At 41.2% G+C, this 23,177-nt stretch overlaps 2 protein-coding genes across 3 annotated transcripts in view; both read right to left on the bottom strand.

Moving 5' to 3' along the window:
- The window catches only part of LOC139444793 (gelsolin-like protein 2), a 33,432-nt gene extending 33,258 nt beyond the window's left edge, over positions 1-174 (bottom strand). The window contains exon 1 of the mRNA XM_071225752.1: positions 60-174. The gene's annotated coding sequence lies outside the window, so the exon portion shown is untranslated. The remainder of the gene's footprint in view (positions 1-59) is intronic.
- A 6,867-nt stretch (positions 175-7,041) lies between these two features.
- LOC139444792 (gelsolin-like protein 2) overlaps positions 7,042-23,177 on the bottom strand; it is a 35,171-nt gene continuing 19,035 nt past the window's right edge. For both annotated transcript variants that reach the window (XM_071225750.1, XM_071225751.1), the window contains exons 3-14: positions 21,532-21,612; positions 16,725-16,798; positions 16,476-16,550; positions 15,612-15,683; positions 14,901-15,028; positions 14,232-14,340; positions 13,632-13,742; positions 12,871-12,951; positions 11,386-11,474; positions 10,803-10,884; positions 9,844-9,939; positions 7,042-8,996 (exon numbers count right to left, since the gene is read on the bottom strand). In XM_071225750.1, the coding sequence (XP_071081851.1) occupies positions 8,892-8,996; positions 9,844-9,939; positions 10,803-10,884; positions 11,386-11,474; positions 12,871-12,951; positions 13,632-13,742; positions 14,232-14,340; positions 14,901-15,028; positions 15,612-15,683; positions 16,476-16,550; positions 16,725-16,798; positions 21,532-21,612 (1,103 nt within the window). In that variant the 3' untranslated portion in view covers positions 7,042-8,891. The remainder of the gene's footprint in view (positions 8,997-9,843; positions 9,940-10,802; positions 10,885-11,385; positions 11,475-12,870; positions 12,952-13,631; positions 13,743-14,231; positions 14,341-14,900; positions 15,029-15,611; positions 15,684-16,475; positions 16,551-16,724; positions 16,799-21,531; positions 21,613-23,177) is intronic.

The following is a 23,177-nucleotide window of genomic DNA, read 5'->3' as shown; positions in this document are numbered from 1 at the left end:
AGCTGCCCTAGTAAAATTACAGTGTAAACGTGTCGCTGTCAGTTTGAACATCTACTTACAGAGGAGAACGTTGGAAGGTGTCTGAGGGGAGTAGACGCAACGAGGAAGTGTAATCACTCTAGCGAACGCAACACAAACCAGCCGCACGATCTTCTCGGGCCGCTCGCGTCGATGTCGAAATACTTCCTGTTTTTTTATCGGCTAGATCACGTGGTACGTAAATAGCACACAATTGACAAGTGGCGGGAAGTTTGAATATATTTTTCGAAGATCTAGTTCTAATAACTTTACAAACACTCAAACCGTTTACATATATTTAAAAGAAAAAGTTTGACTTGTTGATGGTATCCATTGAACTATATCCCAGAGTCCATATTGAGTGAAGTTTGGTTTAACGCCGCTTTTAACACTATTACAGTTATATCCCGGCGTGTCAGCTTAATGCGGGAGAAAAGCCCGAAGTGATGCAGGTCTCAGACCTTTACCACTTCGGTGAAACCCACGAGCACGGGGATGGTGCTGACAAACCTAGAAACATAATCGTGGCGAACCGGGATTCGAACCCACAATCATAGGTTTCTGGCGTGCCCAAGGGACGCAACTCTGCACAGCGAATAGCGGCACCTTAGACGGCTGGGCCATCCGTGCCCCCTGACGCAAGATGAAGATGGTTATCATCCAAGTACAACAACTACCATAGGATGGTGCTGCCAAACAAATGGTTATGATCAGGGCTCGAGTCTGACTTTCAAAATCACGGTCAGTGGATTCTGGTAATCTAACTCTGCATGGTTAGGGTGGCGACTTACACCACAGGTGAAGTGAAGTGAAATGGGGTTTAACGTCGCGTCCAAGATTATTGCACTTATAAAGCGACGTGCATGTACGTGCATGTGTGTGTGTGGCTGCTTGTACTTGTCCGGACTGATGCCGATTTATAGTGCCAGCCCACTGAGATACCATGCCGCAGTTTAACATGAATACCCCACTCAGACACAGTATATACTGACTCCGAGCCGACCAGTCCTTGTTTTAGCCCCTAAATGCCGAGCACCAGACAGGTTAACAACAAGTACCATCTTTTAACGTCTTTTGGTATGACGCGGTCCGAATTTAGACGCGTGGCCCAATCGCCGGAGGCTTCGCGATTCGCTGTGCAGAGTTACGTCCTTTTGGCACGCCAGAAACCTATGATTGTGGGTTCGATTCCTGGTTCGCCACGATTATGTTTCTAGGTTTGTCAGCACCATACCCGTGCTCGTGGGTTTCACCGAAGTGGTAAAGGTCTGAGACCAGCATCACTTCGGGCTTTCCTCCCACATTAAGCTGACACGCTGCGATATAACTGGTATACTGTTAACAGCGGCTTTAAACCCAACTCACTCACTCGCTCACTCACTTTACCAAAGTGCCGTACCCATGAAGATCCGGGCTGCAATTGATCTTCAGCAACCTGTGCTTGTCGTAAAAGGCAACCAAAGGGATTGGGTGGTCAGGCTCGCTCACTCAGTTGGTGCATGTCATCGTATCGCAATTACTATACTGTATCGATGCTCATGATGTCAATCACTGGTTTGTCTTGTTCAGACTCGATTATTAACAGAACATAGCCTTATAGCTGGAATATTGCTGAGTGCGGCGTTAAACAACAACAAACAAAGAAACAAACCCAAGGGTCGTATTGGCGAGGTTCTATAGTACTATGGTCTCTGACAAATTCAAAAGACACGAGACGGAGTGTCAGCGTGTAGTAACATGTGCCAGAATAGCTTCCAGATTCTTGATACTTCTTATATCGAAAACATGAACACTTCATATGAAAGAATACAAGCAGCAATGCCTGACGAAACACAGTGCGTTGCGTACTGCTCGATAACGAGGACACGCTGTGCCGAATAGCGTAAGTCAGCAACGCATTTCTGCAGTATCCATTTAGGAGATAAATATTTCGTTTTGTAAGATTTGCGTGATGTTATGCTGAATGGATGTACGGAAATTTCATTTGAACACGACGCCGTAAGGCGGAGTGTTCAAATGAAAAATTTCCGTACATCCATTCAGCATAACATCACGCAAATCTTACAAAACGAAATATTTATCGACATTGTAACATGAACGTTAATTAAATCGATATTTAGGAGGAACTAATTTACTGAGCGCATGACACAACAAAACTGTCGTTAGTAATACGTCTCCTCGTGCTCACCTTCGAAAAGATGCATGATATGGGGTGCCGCGAAACCGATCAATGGTTTCGAGGTACTCCAATAATGAGGGTCCATTTTACGAAAGGGGTGGTCACATGTTCAAGCTCATTTCTCAGAAAATAAACAAACAACAGGAAATATCACAAATTAAATTCTTTATCACAGTTCCTCATCTTACTTGTAATTTGTAGTTATGCGTAACTATGAAATACAAATAATCAAAATTAGAAAAGACGTACATACTGTTTGGCCCCTGTACAAGATAGTGTCAACTCGCCTGAAACTGAGGTGGTGACAAGAGACGTCAAACGTGCGAAATTTCAGACATGCAGCTTAGCTGGGATTGAAAAAGTTGTTTACTGTTACAGTGGAATAACATATGTGAGAGAGGCCGTGGAAATTAGCAGAAGAATTAACCTGGAAATTACTCACGGGAGCAGTGGACAGTGGCAGGATATTTGTATCTATGACAGGTACCAAATTACGTTCGTTAGCGAGCTGCTGCTGTCTCTGAAAAATGTTCGAATAATGTCGTTTTTGAGACGAGCACGAGTCAATGGAATACGACTTCAACGATTCATCGGATTTGTGGCCGGTAATTCTGCAAATCTCGCGATTCAATACCTGCGTTTGACAGTCAAGTGACGGCAGTTTGCAGTGTGAAATTCCCGGTCTTGGATAATGTTTATGCTGCGCTCAAATGGCGGCCCCCTGATGTGCCTGTGTATGGCAGCACGCAACCCAACAAAACTCGATTTTGAGTAAAGTTCTCCCTCAGCATTTCTGACTTCGGCATAAAAGAACCTCAGTCACTCATTCAGTTGAAAAGCAGGAAGCTCTTCGAACGTGGGTTCAAAACCTCGGAAACCAAGCCATTCTGGAAGTGAAAAGATTGCCGTGTTCAGGGTACAAATGTGACGGTAAGTGGGAGTATTTCGTTATTATTACGGTGTCGTGTTTAAATGAAATTTCCGTATATCCATTTAGTATAACATATCTCAAATCTTACAAAACGAAATATTTAATTTATGTTAAGATTTTGGTCAATCTCGTTATATTATTGCCAATTTTTGCGATGACACATTGGTCACGCTTTACATTGCTATTATGGCAATGGTGTAAGGGAGGTAACTCTCGCTGATGTTGATCGAATCTGCGTAGGATTTCTTTTTTATTTGTTTATGTATTCTTTTATGTTTCAATGGCTTACGTCGAAATATTTTAACTCCCAGTAGATTTGGAGAGGTTCATATCCACGATGTCCTGTACTGCTTTTGTATCAAGGGACGCGAAGCGGTGACTGGACGCTTGAACTTTGGGCTCTACGGAAACGCTGGCTGTATTTCCTAGTTCGGGGGCCATCTCAGAACGGTTTTCAGCTTCAACAGCTTTTTGTGGGTTATAATAAGAACAAAATTAGGTGGATGTATGAAAGTCATTATAGAGTTGCAATAAATGTTTTTTACTCTGTTACAAATTGATTTTGTTTTGTTTTTTCCTTTGGCCAAGCCCAAGAAAATTACATTATTTATGATTATGATTTTGTAATTAATGGAAAAAGGTAAATTTCATTTACCTTCAAATTCTTGTATTATCTCAGAAAATGTCTCGTCGCCCCATTCACTCAATATTTCATCGAAATCTCCGATGTGGAAGTCAGGGTAAATTTCCATCTGTTCCTCCATGTTGATGATTTCAAAAATAGTTCCATTAATTAATGTATACATACACGGTGATGAGACCCCAAAAATTCAGCGATGTTATGCTCATTCGACAACACTTTTTAACCAATCAGATCAGGGAACATACCTACATTTATGTTACAATTCATAGCCACTATGGGTGTCCTTCGTTTCCATGGTAACGTCACATATGCCAGGATTCCACTTCTTGTAGACATTTTCTCCTGATTGTCTTTCGATCCTTAATGTTGTCCATTATCTTAGGGAACAGTTCAAAAGTTCCATGTCGGTTACAAAAAACGTAATTTCTTTAGTTTTGAGACATACCCCTTACCACCAAAAGAACTTAATTCTGAAAATGTTAAATTCACATGTTTAGTGGCCTTTTTTTGTCGTGATCGTGTTTTGATCTGTTTTATTCGGAACGTTTATCGAACGAAGTTTATTTCCTAGGTGTTGACAATCATTTGTAGGGTTTTTATAGGACAAATCTGTCATCATATATGACGCTCTGCACTGGGTGGACTATTGCCGCCGACGACAAACCCTACCTCGTGGAAAACCTGGATTTATGACAACTCCTAGCAGCATATGAATGAAAACAGGATCGGCTTAGCTCAGTTACTGTATAAAACACTGAGAAATCAGTTAAGTTCGTTTTGTCGGATGGTAAACTTGCAGGTCCATTAACTTAAGAAATTTAGATCTTTTGACATCGAACTTTTGAATTGGTCCCTTAGAATACCACTTATTGTTTTTGAATGTTACAAAATGTAAATGTCATGATGTGATTTTCATAAAATACGTTGGGTCAGCAGAATGAAACAGCTGGTGCGTTAGTTCGTCAAGTTCGCTTCCCCACATGGCTGCTGTGTATGAAGCCGATTTCTCGTGTATTCCGCCGTGTCTGGGTGCCGTTTTGCTATTTATTCCCTATGTTTGTGATGTCATTAATTAATTAATTTATTACAAATTCGATTTTTAAATAAACATAAATAAATATATTCATTTCATTGATATCTCACTTTCGACCTTTAGACATCAATAAAACCGAAATATTTTTAGATATCAATACTTAGTGATATGAATAAGGAATTATTAATATCACGCATTAGTTTTTTGTTTGTTTTATCACCAAATCATTTTTAGATATAACAAAATTCGAAACATATTCATTAATGTCTAAAAATCGAACTTGCGATCATATCAGTAAATATCGAGTAAACGTTATCGAGCGAAATACCATTGTTGCCATGTGAAATGGATGTTGCCATTTCTTAGATCAAGGACCGCCTCTGTGGTCTAGAGGTAGAGCGTCCGCCTGGAGAGCGTATGGTCCGGGGTTCGATCCCCCGCATTTTACAAAAAGACGTTAAAAGATGGAACTTGTTGTTACCCTGGCGCTCGCCATGAAGGGGCTTAAACAAGGACTGGTCGGCTCGGAGTCAGTATACTGTGTTTGAATGGGGTATTCGTGTTAAACTGCGGCATGGTATATTTCTTTAACAGTCTAGTTACTAGTTACTAGTACAAACCGCCACACACACACACGCGTGCAAGGAGGTCGCTATATAAGTGCAGTAATCTTGGACGCGAAATTAAACCCAATTTCACCTCACCTCTTAGATCAATTTGAACTCTGTACAGGGAACACGTACGTTCACTCGATTTAACTTCTTTGATAGACATTTAGAAGTTGGAGTACTAAGTAAGGGTAAGATTGTATGGGTGATCAACTCCTTTATTACAATTAGGAGCGACGTTTCGGTGAAGGTTCTAACACTGTTATCAAGCAAGTGATCCATCCATAAATTCTTATCCTTGCTTCCACTCGATTGTTTGTGAATATATTTTATGTCCGCTTGAAAAAGAATATCATTTCGTCAAATTTTTTTTGATATAATTGCACGAATGAATGTAGTTTACTGGATGGACAATTCATAATTTCAAGAAAACGGTTTTAGAAGGTGGTCACATTTGAATTCTAACCTTCAGTATGTATGTACACAGTTCTAATAAGTCAGCAGCGTCCCATTTTGAATTTGCAGTAGACTAATCCAGAATCCCTTTATCCAATGAGTCTAGGCATATCACAGAGCCTATAAGTTATCGAATCCTGACCCGACAAACAAGTGGGCGAAAGCATGAACGTCGGGTCACGATGACGTTTCTTCCACATAGCTGATCCTGCTGTAGATGAGAACGTCTCTGTTTTCCAACAGTTAAAACACACATGTTACGTCATATTCTATTGTTTAAACACTCAGTTATTCATTATCTTGAGACGCGTGAAGGTCAGGGTAGAATATAGGTATTCAGCAACCCATGATTGCCGTAAGAGGCGACTATATGCTTGTTGTTAAAGGCGACAAACGGGATCCGGTAGTCGGGCTCACTGACTTGGTTGATGCATGTTATCGTATCCCAAATGCATAGATCGATGCTCAAGATGTCAATCATGGGATTGTCTGGTCCAGACTCCATTATTTACAAGCCGCCGTCATATAGCTGGAATATTGCTGACTGCGGCGCTAAACAACAAACAAACAAACAAACCGTCCACATGTCAGTCTGTCAACGTGGACACAGTACTGCAGTTTTATTGCATCCCTCATTCTCTATATCTCCAGGACTCGCATTTCGGTAAACGTACACAAACCCCCTGATCCATTCCCGTGCTTCCCACGATCTCAGATTACCTGCCCTTGATGTTCATTTACATTATACCGATCACTCAAACGTCGAGACAAGAAAAAAGAGAAAAAACATGATAAGGGATGTAACTCGTACTACCTAGAAACCGAAATGATTGTTTAGGGTTTACTTTCGCGTGTAAATTTTCCAATGCTATCGTAAACATTGAACGGCCGCCATGTTGTTGATATCGTTAACCAAACAGTGAGGCTGGTTTGTAAATCGTATTCTGATTGGTCCGTTAGACAGGGTAGTGTAGCAAATCAAATGGGCTAATGAAAATCAAGGGCAGGTAATTTGAGATCGAGAGAACCATGGTAATGGATTCATGGGTTGGTGTAGGTTTATCGAACTGCGAGCCCTGAAGATATAGGTATGCGTTCCCCGGCATAACCACTTTAAAATCTAGCGACATCATCGCTTCAGATCTTTTAACAACAGAAAATAAAACACACGTAGCTGTTTAATGTTTTTATTGATGAGAAATCATTGAGAAGATATATGAAAATATGCGGATTACATTATTTATTTGGTGTTAATTGCAACAAACAGGTGAACAGTATCACACAAATCTCCACAAACTAATATTACAGTATTTGTCTTTGCATTCTTACCAAAATGCGATTTAATCAAGAAAGGATAAACAAAGTATTTTATAAACAAAAATACAGATAAAGTCACCGACAGGGCCAAGAACCAAACAAATGTATTTTTAAAAACTTGAAAAATTGTTATTGTGTGTGATACAAGTAAGACACACTGCCATGAGATGATTATGTTTTGATAATAGAAATATCAAGGACGATTAACAGTAATTTCTATCAACAGAAGTACATAGCAACTTAGCCTTCGTTTAATGATTACACAACAAATTGTATTTGGTGATTTGAAGTCTATCACGCATCAGTATAATATAACAGCCATACACAAATTTAATTTATTACAATTATTATGTTGAGACCCATATCATATCACAGCTCTATAATCTTAAGGCAGTTAATTATTAAACCATGCGAACAACGATATATTATACAATAACAAAGTATCATTGGGGTTGTATCAAAACCATAAACATGTTAAAGGACATATAGTCTTGATATTGGAATGTTCATGTGAAGTCCTTTATCCATTTAAACCTTTGACACAGCCCCTACTGACCCAATATATGTTGACAGACAAGTAAACCTTTGACAAAATATCAGTTTGTAAGCGCATGCACCATTGTAATATATGGATATTTGTGTGAAGTTTCTCTATCGCTAATTTAAAAGTCTCGCATGTAAATGCATATATTATCATAAAGTTAAATATATACACATTATTACATTGCTGTGGCACGTGCAACATGTAGGTATCCATGGTAACAGTCGCGTCAATCTATGTAACTATAGCAGCGTTATCATCATTGGGAAAACTGTACTGCATGATGAAAACAATACACAAATGAAGGATGTCGCTTACCCACAAAGACAAATCATGTTCAGAAACCTATTTTCATGAGGGCCAATTAATTATTATATTGTGGATAATTTTCACTTTTTGCCTTTCTTGGAAATTTTTATAAAGACAATGAAAAAAAACCACAGTATGATTTGGAATAGGCTGTACGGTAATATATTATTAGATTCGAAATTATTAACCCTTCAAATCGACCCATAGCTAACGGAGGTATCGCAAAAACAAACATGTTTACTTGAGTTTAAATTCCCCCATCATTTTACTCGCTGATTATGATATACTATGATGTGATATGTGATATTATCAGAATGACTGCAAATTCCAAATCCATACAAAATGAAGAATGAATAAAATGTTATGTTACTATCAAATTGGAAAGATAAAAAGTGGTCCATTATATTATAAGTGTTTCACCAAGAACCTTATAAATAGGTCTCATTTTGTTATTGCTTCCGCTTGTATATACTGTATGAGCTGAGATAACAGTGAATACTATTACAAGTATACTGATTTAAACATAGTAAAATAATAAAGTATTGCACTAAACAAGTTCTACCTCTATATTTCACTAAAAGCTGTATTCCTTATCAATATTATCACTTCCTTCTTCAACAAAACGGTCTGAAAATAGTTTCGTGACTTGAAACAAAATTGAAGACCAAGCAGTGGGATATGATTCCATAAATGACCTTGACCTGTATGTCCATAATTTCAAGGTCACATAAAATATAGGTCAAGGTCATTTTGAAATTTCCAAAATTCTGTGAGTAAATACCACAATGCTATGACCATAGCAAGTATCTAACACACCAGGTCCTACACATGCTGGCTGTTCAGGTTATGATACATTTTATGCTGCGGCTGAAAAGTGGCTGTTGAATGTTCCCTGTGACGTCTGCCCTTCTTTGATAACTGTGACAGGGATAAGAGGGTGAGTTGTTGTTTGCAGGTATTTCTGAAACAAACAAGTTTTGGGTCACATTCTGATCTCGAACCAATCGTTAGGCACATTAGTTATGCTTATGCACCCGTGAAGATCCGGGGTAGAATTGGCCTTCAGCATCCCATGCTTGCCATTAAAGGCGACTATGCTTGTTGTAAGAGCCGACTAACGGGATCGGGTGGTCAGGCTCCCTGACTTGATTGATGCATGTCATCGATCCCAATTGCGTGGATCGATGCTCATGATACCAATCACTGGATTGTCTGGTCCAGATTCGATTATTTACAGGCCGTCGTCATTTAGTTGGAATATTGCTGAGTGTGGTGTTAAACAACAAACAAATAAACAAACAAACATTATGCACGTGACATGCTATTTAATTTTGTTGTATGTGAAGGGCGGATCAGAAAGAAGGGATTTGAAAGTTACAGCCGGGGAAGAACCGGATACAAATCAGTGATGAGATGCTGCTTTATGCCGCTCTATAACAGCATCTGTGTCTGTATCTACATGAATACGGCGATGGAACAGAGTTCTGGTATTAAGACGCTCGGGACTGCTACCAGTAACATCTACCGTGAGCCTTCTTAAGGCTTCAGACTCAGACTCGTGCACATACTCTCATCAAGCTGGTTCCACTCAACACATTTAGCAATATCACTACCGCCAGCATTCACACAGTGTAATTTGGGGAATGGAACCGACGTCTTTTTCTGTGATTGAGGCCTTAACCACCAGACCTGATCTCTCATAGTGGATGACAGTCACTGGCTCTTTCGGTTTGGTCTCTTAGACTGCACACCCTGCATCACACAAGTTACCAATGTGACGGTCCACGAAAGCTACATAGTCTACTTACATGTGCATATCCCATGCCATTCTTCTTCTCGTTATTAGACGCCCTCCTGCCGACCCACAGGAACACTTCCTTTGAGGTATCCAGAATAAACACGTCCTGAAAGCAAAACAAATCAGTGTCGGTTTCGCTTGTTTTATCCTCTATACGGGTATTCTCAAACGATATGTGTGTGAGTTTGGGCTGAAGCTTTGAACATTATTACAGCCATATTATGGCGTGTCATCTTCACGTGTGAGGAATGTATCCGGCTCAAATGATGCAGGTCTTTTACGCGCATTACGTAGGTAAGACCGCACGAGTATGGGTATGGTACTGACAAACCTAGAAATATAATCAGAACGAATCTGGGATTCGAATCTGTGATTACAGGTTTCTGGAACGCCTAAGGGACACAACTCTGCAAAGAGAATAGCGGCGTTTTAGACGACTGGGTCCATAAATGATATATGTAATTCTGGTGAGAAGTTTACATATTGTAGGATTTAGGTTTAAATGGAACTTTACTAAACACATATAGGACAGAACACTAGTACTTTGAACGCGAGACCGTTAAGATTCGGGTTGAGAATAGGCCTTGAGCAACCCATGCTTGCCGTAAGAGACAACTTTGTTTGTCGTAAGAGACAACTATGCTTGTCATAAGAGACAACTATGCTTGTCGTAAAAGGCGACTAACTGGATCCGGTGGTCAGACTCCCTGACTTGGTTGATGCATGTCGTCGTATCCCAATTGCGTAGATCGCTGACCAAGATGTCAATCACTGTACTGGATTATTGACAGACCGCCCTCATATGGCTGGAATATTGCTGAGTGCGGCGTTTAACAACAAACAAACAAACCTAACCTGAACGCGATGACGTTGTATTGACTAACCAATCACAAATAAACGTCCTGGTTGTGATAGAGGGGATTTGGTTTCTGAGCAGTACTGTACATTTACAATCTGGTATATTTTTACCTTGACATCCAACATGCTTTTGTTGAAGATCTGGCCTTCTTTCTCGAGAATTGTTTTCATTGACCCGCCCTCATCTGTGACTCTAGAACGGAAAAGAAGAATACTGATGTGACTAAAGGTTTCAGTTAAGACGGAATGTATACAGATACGTGGTTTTCTTGCCACCCTACTATGGCAGGAATGGACAGAATCGTATCTTCCCATTGGCAAGATATCAGGAGTAAAACAACAAATTTCTCGCTGTGATCGACTGTTGATGGAGGCATCGTACTTTACATTTGCAAAGTCCAGATGTTCTGATCGCCGAAATCCATTTTGTGCATTTTCATAATCAATATCCAGAGTTTATCATGCTTCTGTGTTTTGGGATTGTAAATATCAGTGAGTCTTGGCGAACAACATACATAGTGTTTATTCCTGAATGATCAGTCGAACGATAACAGGCAATAAATACAACTAAAAAAAGATAAGGATCACCCAAAACCTTCATATTAGTATCGTTAATCTGTCATATTAACTATAGTAATATGAAGAAATTTCTGCCGAGAATGTATGTAATAAATCTATTTTTTTTACTTCTCACCTGTAAAGTCGTTTTGTGCCGTCATCTGTTGCATCATCATCGTCATCATCATCATCATCCACGTCGGTGAAGTGGTTCCAGAAGTCCTCCTGCAACAATAACATCAACTTTGGAGAAACTATTGGCTACCTATTGATCACTGTAACAATCACATGAAGTTAGAGGTCACTGTTGGAGGCCTATCGACCATTGCAAGTCACATCAACTTCTGGGTAACTATTCGAGGTCTATTGACCACTGTAACATTCTCATTAAGTTAGAGGTCACTGTTGGAGGCCTATTGACTACTGTAACAATCACATCAATTTAGGGGTAACTATTGGAGACCTATTGACGACTGTAACAATCACATCAATTTAGGGGTAACTATTAGAGACCTATTGACTACTGTAACAATCACATCAATTTAGGGGTAACTATTAGAGACCTATTGACGACTTGAACAATCACATCAATTTGGTGGTAACTTTTACAGACCCATTGACTACAGTAACAATCACATCAATTTAGTGGTAACAATTAGAGACCTATTGACTACTGTAACAATCACGTCAATTTAGTGGTAATTATTACAGACCTATCGACTACTGTAACAATCACATCAATTTAGGGATAACTATTAGAGACCTATTGACTACTGTAACAATCACATCAATTTAGTGGTAACTATTGGAGACCTATTGACGACTGTAACAATCACATCAATTAAGGGGTAACTATTAGAGACCTATCGACTACTGTAACAATCACATCAATTTAGTGGTAACTATTACAGACCTATTGACTACTGTAACAATCACATCAATTTAGGGATAACTATTGGAGACCTATTGACGACTGTAACAATCACATCAATTTAGTGGTAACTATTGGAAACCTATTGACTACTGTAACAATCACATCAATTTATGGATAACTACTGGAGACCTATTGACTACTGTAACAATCACATCAATTATGGATAACTACTGGAGACCTATTGACGACTGTAACAATCACATCAATTTAGTGGTAACTATTGGAAACCTATTGACTACTGTAACAATCACATCAATTTATGGATAACTACTGGAGACCTATTGACTACTGTAACAATCACATCAATTATGGATAACTACTGGAGACCTATTGACTACCCACTGCATTAGTACGAACACTGCTGCAGCTCTCCCCAACTCAGGAAAGTCAAAGCAGTTGGACTGAATACAAGGAAATGTGACTCGGGCATCAGCGCGTTAAGATAAATCCTTAGCGTTAATTATTGCCATCATAAGAATATTATCAAAATAACAAGCTTGACAACTGACATTGTATTATAGGGGCGAGTTCAATGTGTGATCAGTTGTGTTGTTTATTCTTGGTGTGGAAAAAACAAAAAGTGTCCCTCTCTCAACACTTTCATTTTAAAAAAATAAATGAAAAGGATAATACCTCCCTCCTCACATTTGAGAAGAAAGTACTTTGTAAATAACTGCCCTCACTTACATCTTCATCACCTTGCTCGACCGATTCGCTGGTTGCCTTGCCATGCCTGTCCGACTTCAGCTGTTGGATATATTGCACCGCCTGAAATATTATTATGAAATCCGATTATAACCAAGTCGGATACGGCAAAGAAAGCATACTATATCTTTCAAGGGAGCTGCAATAAAAATTACCCTTCATGCGAAAAAACGAAATTCTTTTAAAACGAACTAATTTTGATCAACCATATTTGCTGTCTGGAGTTTACATTATTGAAAAACTAGTTATCTCCCTTTAATTTTGAGAAAACTTGAGGTTACTGCCCTTTACGTACGGTACATTATAGCAGTAAAAAGAACACTTCCTATCACATTGTATTCATTACTTGGATATGGATATCTCGCAATCTACGTGAACTAAAACATGTTGCAAAGGGCATATAGATCTCTAATTAAGTCTGTCTTAAGAATGGTCAACGATAACATGATGTTAAGCACATTATAGAATTTTTTTATTAGTAAGGAAACCGTTTGTTTTATCGCTCGTAATGTGCTTCTTATGTATTATCGATTCCTGCATTCGTACGTGCATTCGCAAATAGACAGTCAAACATATTATGGAAACTGTTTCGGAAATTACAAGTCAACCACTCGTATACGTTGAAAAGATGAAACGTTATTATCATATTGTTGGTCAAACATACATTCGCATTCGACTAGGGTGAAATCTTTTTTAATCTTCTTAGTCAAACATCAAACAGGATAGAAGCATAATGCTCAAACCTTCAATTTCTCGTCCTTGTTACACCCGTTCCCATTCCATTGGTACACCTTCCTGCCTGTGTCGAGTATGAAGACATCGTTGGAGTTTAATTTCGTTCTGCATGGTGACATCTAGAAGCGAAACATTAACAGTGTTATCATGTTCACTGAAGGCAAGTCCAAATGCCAGTCTAGAAGGAACAAGAGTCTCATTGCTTCTGATACCACCGTTTCATTTTCAGTTTTGTTTTTGATACGTGAGAAGATCAAGGTTTTTTTTATTCTCAATCTCAATTCATGAGGTCACCTCATGTCCTTTGTCTTCTCTCAAACTCACATTGGCAAAGAATGTTAAGGAAGTTAATTTCTGTATTTTCTGGTCATGGCATTAGATGAGGAAGATCATTAATTTTCATTTAATAACCCAAAAATGATACAGCATAAGTGATTTGATTAAACGTGACTATTGAATATTGGTTATAGATGTCACAGACCATGATTAGTTTCACGATCACTTCAATTGTAAAGAATGCTGTTGATGTAACTGATGTGAAGTATGCTGTTGTATTAAGTTTAAGCATTATCCATTCTCGCAGATTGGCACCAAGAAACCACGCCCACCTCTGTAACTTGGACTTGTCTTTTGCTTCCTTTAAACTGCAAGAGCCGGGTCTTGTATTCCTCTGGTTTCACGTGGCGGAAGCCGGAAGCAATGCCACCTTTCAAGTAGCTGCAAGTTCAAGTGTACAATTTGGTAAAGCATCTATTTTGGGAACAATGATCCAAGAGTTGGAAGAAAAGACAACATCGCCCATTTACATTCAGAATTCCCAATGGAAACCTAAACCGTGACTGCACATCGATGTATACGATGACACGCAACCAACCAAGTAATGAGACGGGACAATCCGCTCAGTATGGTCGCAAGGAATATGTAAATCTATGATGTCTGAATTCACTGTAGTTCAGTTCAAGCAGCTTGAGTTGTTTACTCCCCAAGGAGTTGAGAATGAGTGTTGAGTGCACACTGATCCAGTGACCGAGGTAATAATAACGCTTTGAGCATGCCCCTATGTGGCGTGGAAATATGCGTAATATAAATTGCCTATCATCATCATCATCATCATCATCATCATCATCATCATCATCATTATTATTATTATCTTCATCATCATCATCATCATCAATATCATCATCACTACTACTACTACTACTACTACTACTACTACTACTACTACTACTACTACTATTACTACTACTACTATTACTACTACTACTATTACTACTCACGTGAGGCTCTTGAAGTAACCTTTGAACATTGTGGATTCGTGTCTTTCCACTTCTCGGTGCTGGACGGGGGCGTCGTTGAGAAAGGTATCTAGTTCCACCGTCTTGTACGCTGCTGTGCCGTACTCGTCCTGAAAGAATGATTGAGCTAAGTTAAGTGAGTGAGTGAGTTGGGTTCTACGCCGCTTTAAGCAATAGTCCAGCGATATCACCAGGAATGAGCTACACACATTGTACCCATGTGGAGAATCGAGCCCGGGCCTTCGTGGTGACGAGCAAAAGCTTTAACCACTAGGCTACCCCACCGCCCCAAGGAAAAAAGAACAAATATCACGAAAGAGGGTACCAAGAATTGGACACAGAGTGCTGGTGATGGAATCGTCCACCTGTAATGACGTGACGGGCGGGTGCTTTATCCACCTGGCTACCCCAATATAACTACAACGCGAGTTAATAAGGTCCACATGTGCGTCTGTCAAAAATCTGTGATAAAGTATGAAAATTACGACAGCCTTAGCGCTTGTCAAGCGGGGCCCTGAATAAAGTGGTATGTTCCTGGTAACGCAAAGTTTAAAAAATATGATAATATATCGAGTGATCTGTCGCAAAACAATTCTTATAGGCTATGTACGCGCGGGGCTAACGAGAACGTACCAGCAGTAATGGTGCGTTCAACTGATGTACACTATAGGACAAACATATCCGCCCACTTACCTGTGTACTCTCTTTTCCAATCCAGAAGTGGAGATCATGTTTGAGCTCCTTAGAATCTTTCTCTTTGTATGTCTGTGATAGAAATAAATCTTCGACTTATGACATGCATAATAATTAAAAGTAATAAGTTATATTTGCTTGATTTTTGCGTCACGCCACAAACCGCACTATACCAGCTATATAACGACGGCCTGTAAAAAATCGAGTCTGGAGCAGACGAACTCGTGATTGATGTTAAGAGCACTGCCGGGTTACCCTGAACTACAACAAAGCAAGTCCCGACCTCCCGGTCCAGTAAATGGCGTCTTAGGACCAGCAGAGCTTGCAGGGGACCTATTCTGACCACAGAAGCTGACTATGATAAACTGCTATATCACTGTAGAGTTTGGTCGGATCCCTGTCAGCTGACCAAGGGAATGTCCGTGGTCATTGGGTCCTCACCAATACAGCCAGACACTGTCCGCTCTTTATTGAGGTGGCTGTCCGATTCTATGTCGCGTTTTTAGTTAGTGTGGGTGAGTGAGTATGGTTTTACGTCGCTGTTACGATATACCGGCAAAGTCACAGCGGGATATAAGAAATGGGCTTTACACATTGGACCGGGTTTTCGGCGTGACGAGCGAACGCTTTTATCACCAGGCTGTCCCACTGGGCTGCGGTAGACAGGGGCGTGACGACCTGGCTCCCAACATAAATCTACAAATCTTATTATAATCTGTTTTAAGGTTTATTTTAGATGTACACATCATTTCCATATTTGGGCAAAATCCACGTGCAAACTATTTATAAGATATTCCTGCAAATGGTTTTGCATATTGGATTATATTGTTTAGTTAGGAACGCTATGAAGCACCTCATACTCACGTTAAGAACAATGTACGAGTCCCCGCTGTAGAAATTACCGTAGTCTTCTTTTGGTAAATGGACCACTTTGAATTTCTGGAAATAAATTTTCACAATCGTTTGGAAAAGCTTCTCGATGGTTCAAACTGATTTTCTTTTTAAAAAGAAAATAGCAGTATGACATTACAGTTTCTACATCCTGGTACTAACCAGGTGGTCATCATTTAGTTGCGCATATATTACGGTATGTTCAGTGTTAGGGAGTCTCACCTCTATCCTCCATATTTGAAGCCCGACATTCTGTCCTGACCCCTTCCACGCCGGTTCCGATTCTGCTGATTCCTCTGAAATTATAATTCATATGATAAGAAGAGGATCAGGAGAAAAAGACGAGGGAAAAGAAGCAGATGGAGAAGAAGGATGACGGAGAAGGAGCAGAAGAAGAAGAGGGACGGGGAAGAGCAGGGAAAGAAGAGGAAGGAAAGTATACAGAGGAGAAGAAGGATGACAGAGGTGGAACAAAATACAATAGAGGAGGAAGAGCATGAGAGGAAGACGAAGGAAAACTTACAGAGGGAGAAGACGGACGACAGAGGTGTTGCAGAAGAAGATGGAGGAGGAAGGGCAGGAGAGTAAGACGAAGGAAAACATACAGAGGGAGAAGACGGAAGACAGAGGTGGTGCAGAAGAAGATGGAGGAGGAAGGGCAGGAGAGTAAGACAAAGGAAAACTTACAGAGGGAGAAGACGGACGACAGAGGTGGTGCAGAAGAAGATGGAGGAGGAAGGGCAGGAGAGTAAGACGAAGGAAAACTTACAGAGGGAGAAGACGGACGACAGAGGTGGTGCAGAAGAAGGAGATGGAGGAGGAAGGGCAGGAGAGTAAGACGAAGGAAAACTTACAGAGGGAGAAGACGGACGACAGAGGTGGTGCAGAAGAAGATGGAGGAGGAAGGGCAGGAGAGTAAGACGAAGGAAAACTTACAGAGGGAGAAGACGGACGACAGAGGTGGTGCAGAAGAAGGAGATGGAGGAGGAAGGGCAGGAGAGTAAGACGAAGGAAAACTTACAGAGGGAGAAGACGGACAACAGAGGTGGTGCAGAAGAAGGAGATGGAGGAGGAAGAGCAGGAGAGTAAGACGAAGGAAAACATACATAGGGAGAAGAAGGACGACATAAGTGCAGCAGAAGTAGGAGATGGAGGAGGAAGAGCAGGAGAGTAAGACGAAGGAAAACATACATAGGGAGAAGAAGGACGACAGAGGTGGTGCAGAAGAAGATGGAGGAGGAAGGGCAGGAGAGTAAGACGAAGGAAAACTTACAGAGGGAGAAGACGGACGACAGAGGTGGTGCAGAAGAAGGAGATGGAGGAGGAAGGGCAGGAGAGTAAGACGAAGGAAAACTTACAGAGGGAGAAGACGGAAGACAGAGGTGGTGCAGAAGAAGGAGATGGAGGAGGAAGGGCAGGAGAGTAAGACAAAGGAAAACTTACAGAGGGAGAAGACGAACGACAGAGGTGGTGCAGAAGAAGGAGATGGAGGAGGAAGGGCAGGAGAGTAAGACGAAGGAAAACTTACAGAGGGAGAAGACGGACGACAGAGGTGGTGCAGAAGAAGGAGATGGAGGAGGAAGGGCAGGAGAGTAAGACGAAGGAAAACTTACAGAGGGAGAAGACGGACGACAGAGGTGGTGCAGAAGAAGGAGATGGAGGAGGAAGAGCAGGAGAGTAAGACGAAGGAAAACATACATAGGGAGAAGAAGGACGACATAAGTGCAGCAGAAGTAGGAGATGGAAGAGGAAGAGCAGGAGAGTAAGACGAAGGAAAACATACATAGGGAGAAGAAGGACGACATAAGAGCAGCAGAAGTAGGAGATGGAGGAGGAAGAGCAGGAGAGTAAGACGAAGGAAAACATACATAGGGAGAAGAAGGACGACATAAGTGCAGCAGAAGTAGGAGATGGAGGAGGAAGAGCCGGAGAGGAAGACGAAGGAGGAGCAGGAGGCTAAGAAGGAGAAGAAAGAGAAGCAAGGGTTCAATAATCATAATGAGACGAAGATTGAAAAAACGATGGCAACTTCGACCAATTTGAGAAATTATAATATAATAATAATGTATATTGGTTGAATTATTGTAAGCCTCTGTTAAAGCATAGACGTAATACGTTACTGATTCAAGCAACGATCAACATCATCGGGACTCGAACAGACAAAATTAGCCAAGTCACAGAGTCTGACTACCGGTCATCCTAAGTCGGCTTAGCTTTACAACCAGCATGGGGTACTGAGATCTATTCCTACTTAGAATATCCACAGGGCAAACCCTCTTACATTTTCCCGAGGCAAGTAGTGAACTGACTTTCAAAGTCCAGTTTCGACCCTTGCCGAACTGGGCTTGAATTCCTGGGCTCGATCGTAGCGCCACCAGTGGTTATTACGAGTTATGTCCCTTCTAAGCCTCTCCTATGGACCAATCAGATTCCACCTCTCGTATCACTTGTATTTGTTTCAAACAAAACGGCGGTACCCAGTCAAGACGATCTGATCGATAATCAAGGTCTATGTTGTGATAAAACGCGTCTTACATCGCGAAGTGCATCAAATCAAGTGAGCATCTTGATTAGAAAAATGAAAAGACTTGAAAATTATCTGTTGACAACGAGTTGGCGGTGCACATGCTTTGTAAATCCTGCAATCGACCGAAATCTGCACGCCAGTTAACTAACCGGATTTCGATTTTGATTGGACTATGCATAGTCTCGTTAGTCAAGCAAAAATGTAACTCCATAATTCCTGCCTAGTTCGGCAAGGGTGGAAACTTGACTTTTATAGTCAGTTAACTCCCATGCCTCGGGAAGATGACAGTAGAAAGACAGTCAACACGGGCAAAAAATGCAGTGACAGCTACTTTAATCAGGTTTTCTAAACACCTCCATTATTTTACTGACTGAGTGTTATACGTCTCACAAATCCAAAATTAGAACCGGTTGCTATGGGTAAATTGGTTAATTATCACCCCTACACAAGGAGGCAATGACCTTAAAGGCATATACGTTTTTAATCATAATTCTCACAACATGTTGAAAAAAGCTCAATATATTGCTTCAGAGCTCTCATGCACATGTACTGGAGGAATATTGGAATAACATCTGTGCGATCACGTGACACAGTGTTTACTTACACCAATGATCATGTGACTCATTGATGATGCTTTGGACAGCTGCCAGGTGATAAATGAGTTAATATCAATTACGTCGAGCCATGACACAATACGACGACTCTGGTTACGTGAAAATACACTCGATTAGTTGGACTGATTGCCAGGCAAAGAAAACACAAATCGATGTTCTCGGTCGGCGAGTGTTGTCTACAGCGGAACCAAACAGATGTGGAAACGGTGGGCAATAGGGTCTGACTCTGTCCGCCTGTCTATACACACAGTAAACTACGGTTATAACGAACTCGAAGGGACCACTAATTTTAGTTCGTAATAACCGTAGTTCGTTATAAGCATATACACAGCATTTATACAACAAAAGGTCAGGACTAAAAATAAGTTCGTTATATCGGTCAGTTCGTTATACCCATGTTCTTTATAAACGTAGTTTACTGTACATACATGTGGTTCAGACAGTGAAAACAGAATGTATGTATAGTTGAAATTAGGTAAGATGGGTTTACGTGAAGTTCAAGATTATTTCACTGACGCGCATGCACGTGTGTGGCTGCTTGCACTAGTCCAGACTTACGTCTGTTTTCATATTTCTAGCGCAACGAGAGGCCATGCCCTAGTTTCACATGCAGGAAGAGAATGAGTTTGGATTAACGCTGCATTGAACAGTATTCAGGTTACATCACGGCGTGTCGGCTTTGTGTGGGAGGAAAGCCCGAAGTGATGCAGGACTTAGATGTTTACCACTTCGGTGAAAGCCACGAGCACGGGTACGGTGCTGACAAACCTAGAAACATAATCGGGGCGAACCGGGATTCGAACCCATGATCATAGATTTCCGACGTGTTTAAGGGACGCAACTCTGCACAGCGAATTACGGCGCCTTAGACGACTGGGCCACCCCATTTAAAATGGATATAGTGACTCCAAGGTAACAAGCTATTGTTTTATTCCCTTGATGGCGAGCGCCGGGCAGGGTAACAGCAAGCATGTATGACTTTGTATATGCACCTAGCTACATATGAAATCGGATGTCAGTTTTGACAGCACTGGGATACCATTGACATTTGTCCATCGTAGACCGCTCTTACAACAGTTAGGAAAATTAACAGCAAATATTTGATGAGAGCTACCGGCATTGATGCAGTAGGTAGCAAACCTAATCGATATGCATAACCAATGGCTATGGACACACGACAAGAGAGGTCGGAGAATGCGATGGAATAAATCATCATTGCAGTTGGTGCAGGTCATTTTGTCCTTGTCTGTTTTAATCCTATCGTAGATCAAGCAAACACCTATAATTGTAACAACACGAAGATGCCACTAAAACCTAGCCCTGCACATTTGACCCTACAAGCGGAGTCACAATTCAGGATATTATCCTGAAATTCACACTTTACAGCAATTGGCATTTAACACCAAACGTCCTTCTGCATCGGAATTTTAAAATCAATGGAAAACATTCAACAGATCAAGGAATAAAGGAAGTGGTCCGAATTAAAATGTCATTGAGATACATCAGTTGTGTTGTGAAAAGACGCAGATGAAAAGGACCTGTGGTGTGTGTGTGTGTGTTTGTGTGTGTGTGTGTGTGTGTGTGTGAGAGAGAGAGAGTGTGTGCCTGTGTGTGTGTGTGTGAGAGAGTGTGTGTGTTTGAGAGAGTGTATGTGTGTGTCTATCTGTGTGTGTGTGTGTGTGTGTGTGAGAGAGAGAGAGAGAGAGTGTGTGTGTGTGTGTGTGTGTGTGTGTGTGTGTGTGTGTGTGTGTGTGTGTGTGTGTGTGTGTATGTGTGTGTGTGTGAAGCTGGTCATAATGTGAAGATGAAGGGTGCTAACTTTCTGTCCTCGGAACAGCCTGACAGACACGGGTTCAACAAAGAAACAGGTAAACAGTTCAATACGTACTCTTGACCTGTTTTTCAGTATCAGAGCCAAACATAGCCAGGTTGGAATCCTTCCAATCATACTTCTTAGCTTTTCTGAGACCTGAAACAGAATATAAAGTTTTATAATCAACAATAATACTTTGTTACCATGAACCCTCACAGTCTCAGTATTCAGGTTATCTTATCCAAGAGCTTTCCTAGGCCTAGCTTGAAACTGACATTAGACACTGCAACACCAAAATAAACTATTCTACATTATGTACAACGTATTGTCCGACTGGCCCAGTAGGGGTATCAACGATATGCTCTGTTTGTATGTCCACGGTAGGCGACATATGAATAGATTCAGGAAGAATGATAGGCTTGAAAACAATCATGATAATACTAAATAATTGACATCATAATCATAATGACAAAGAGTTACGTATCACAAACCATGCATTCGACGCTGCAGCGCCTCACTCTCGCGCCGACTTCGCGACATTTAATCACATTTCACTGGTACACGTATCTTATTACAACCAGTGAAATGAATGTCACCAGCTGGCCCATATGAACACGAACATCACATGCTCTGCTAGCTCCATATAAAATCATTATGCTGAGTTCTGTAATTTACCCTTGTCGATGTAGAAACATGTGGACATCCAATAACTAACATTGCATAATACTGACGGTCTGTAAGAGCACGAACACTTTTATGGACAAGAACTTCTGGTTTATTGCATAAGCGACAATACGTCCCTGCAATAGACCTGAGGCTGGCTGTCCCACTCCCTATCTACTGTCTGTCCAACTCCCTATCCCCTATCCAACGTCTGTCCAACTCTCTATCCCCTATCCACTGTCTGTCCAACTCTCTTTCCCCTATCCACTGTCTGTTCAACTCCATATCCACTGTATGTCCAACTCTCTATCCCCTATCCACTGTATGTCCAACTCCCTTTCCACTATCCAACGCCTGTCCAACACCCTATCCCCTATCCACTGTATGTCCAACCTCTATCCCCTATCCACTTTCTCTCCAACTCCATATCCACTGTCTGTCCAACTCCCTATCCCCTATCCACTGTCTGTCCAACTCCCTATCCCCTATCCACTGTCTGTCCAACTCCCTATCCCCTATCCACTGTCTGTCCAAATCCCTATCCCCTATCCACTGTCTGTCCAACACCCTATCCCCTATCCACTGTCTGTCCAACTCCCTATCCCCTATCTGTCCAACTCCCTATCCACTGTCTGTCCAACTCCCTATCCCCTGTCCACTGTCTGTTCAACTCTCTATCCCCTATCCACTGTCTGTCCAACTCCCTATCCCCTATCCACTGTCTGTCCAACTCCCTATCCCCTATCCAACGTCTGTCCAACTCTCTATCCCCTATCCACTGTCTGTTCAACTCCCTATCCCCTGTCTGTCCAACTCCCTATCCCCTATCCACTGTCTGTCCAACTCCCTATCCCCTATCCAACGTCTGTCCAACTCTCTATCCCCTATCCACTGTCAGTTCAACTCCCTATCCCCTATCCACTGTCTGTCCAACTCCCTATCCCCTATCCAACGTCTGTCCAACTCCCTATCCCCTATCCACTGTCTGTCCAACTCCCTATCCCCTACCCACTGTCTGTTCAACTCCCTATCCCCTATCCACTGTCTGTTCAACTCCC

This window comes from Haliotis cracherodii, unplaced genomic scaffold (assembly GCF_022045235.1).
Source record: "Haliotis cracherodii isolate W230 unplaced genomic scaffold, xgHalCrac1.p SCAF_6, whole genome shotgun sequence".
Lineage (NCBI taxonomy): Eukaryota > Metazoa > Mollusca > Gastropoda > Lepetellida > Haliotidae > Haliotis > Haliotis cracherodii.
This window is presented reverse-complemented; position numbering and strand designations above follow the sequence as displayed.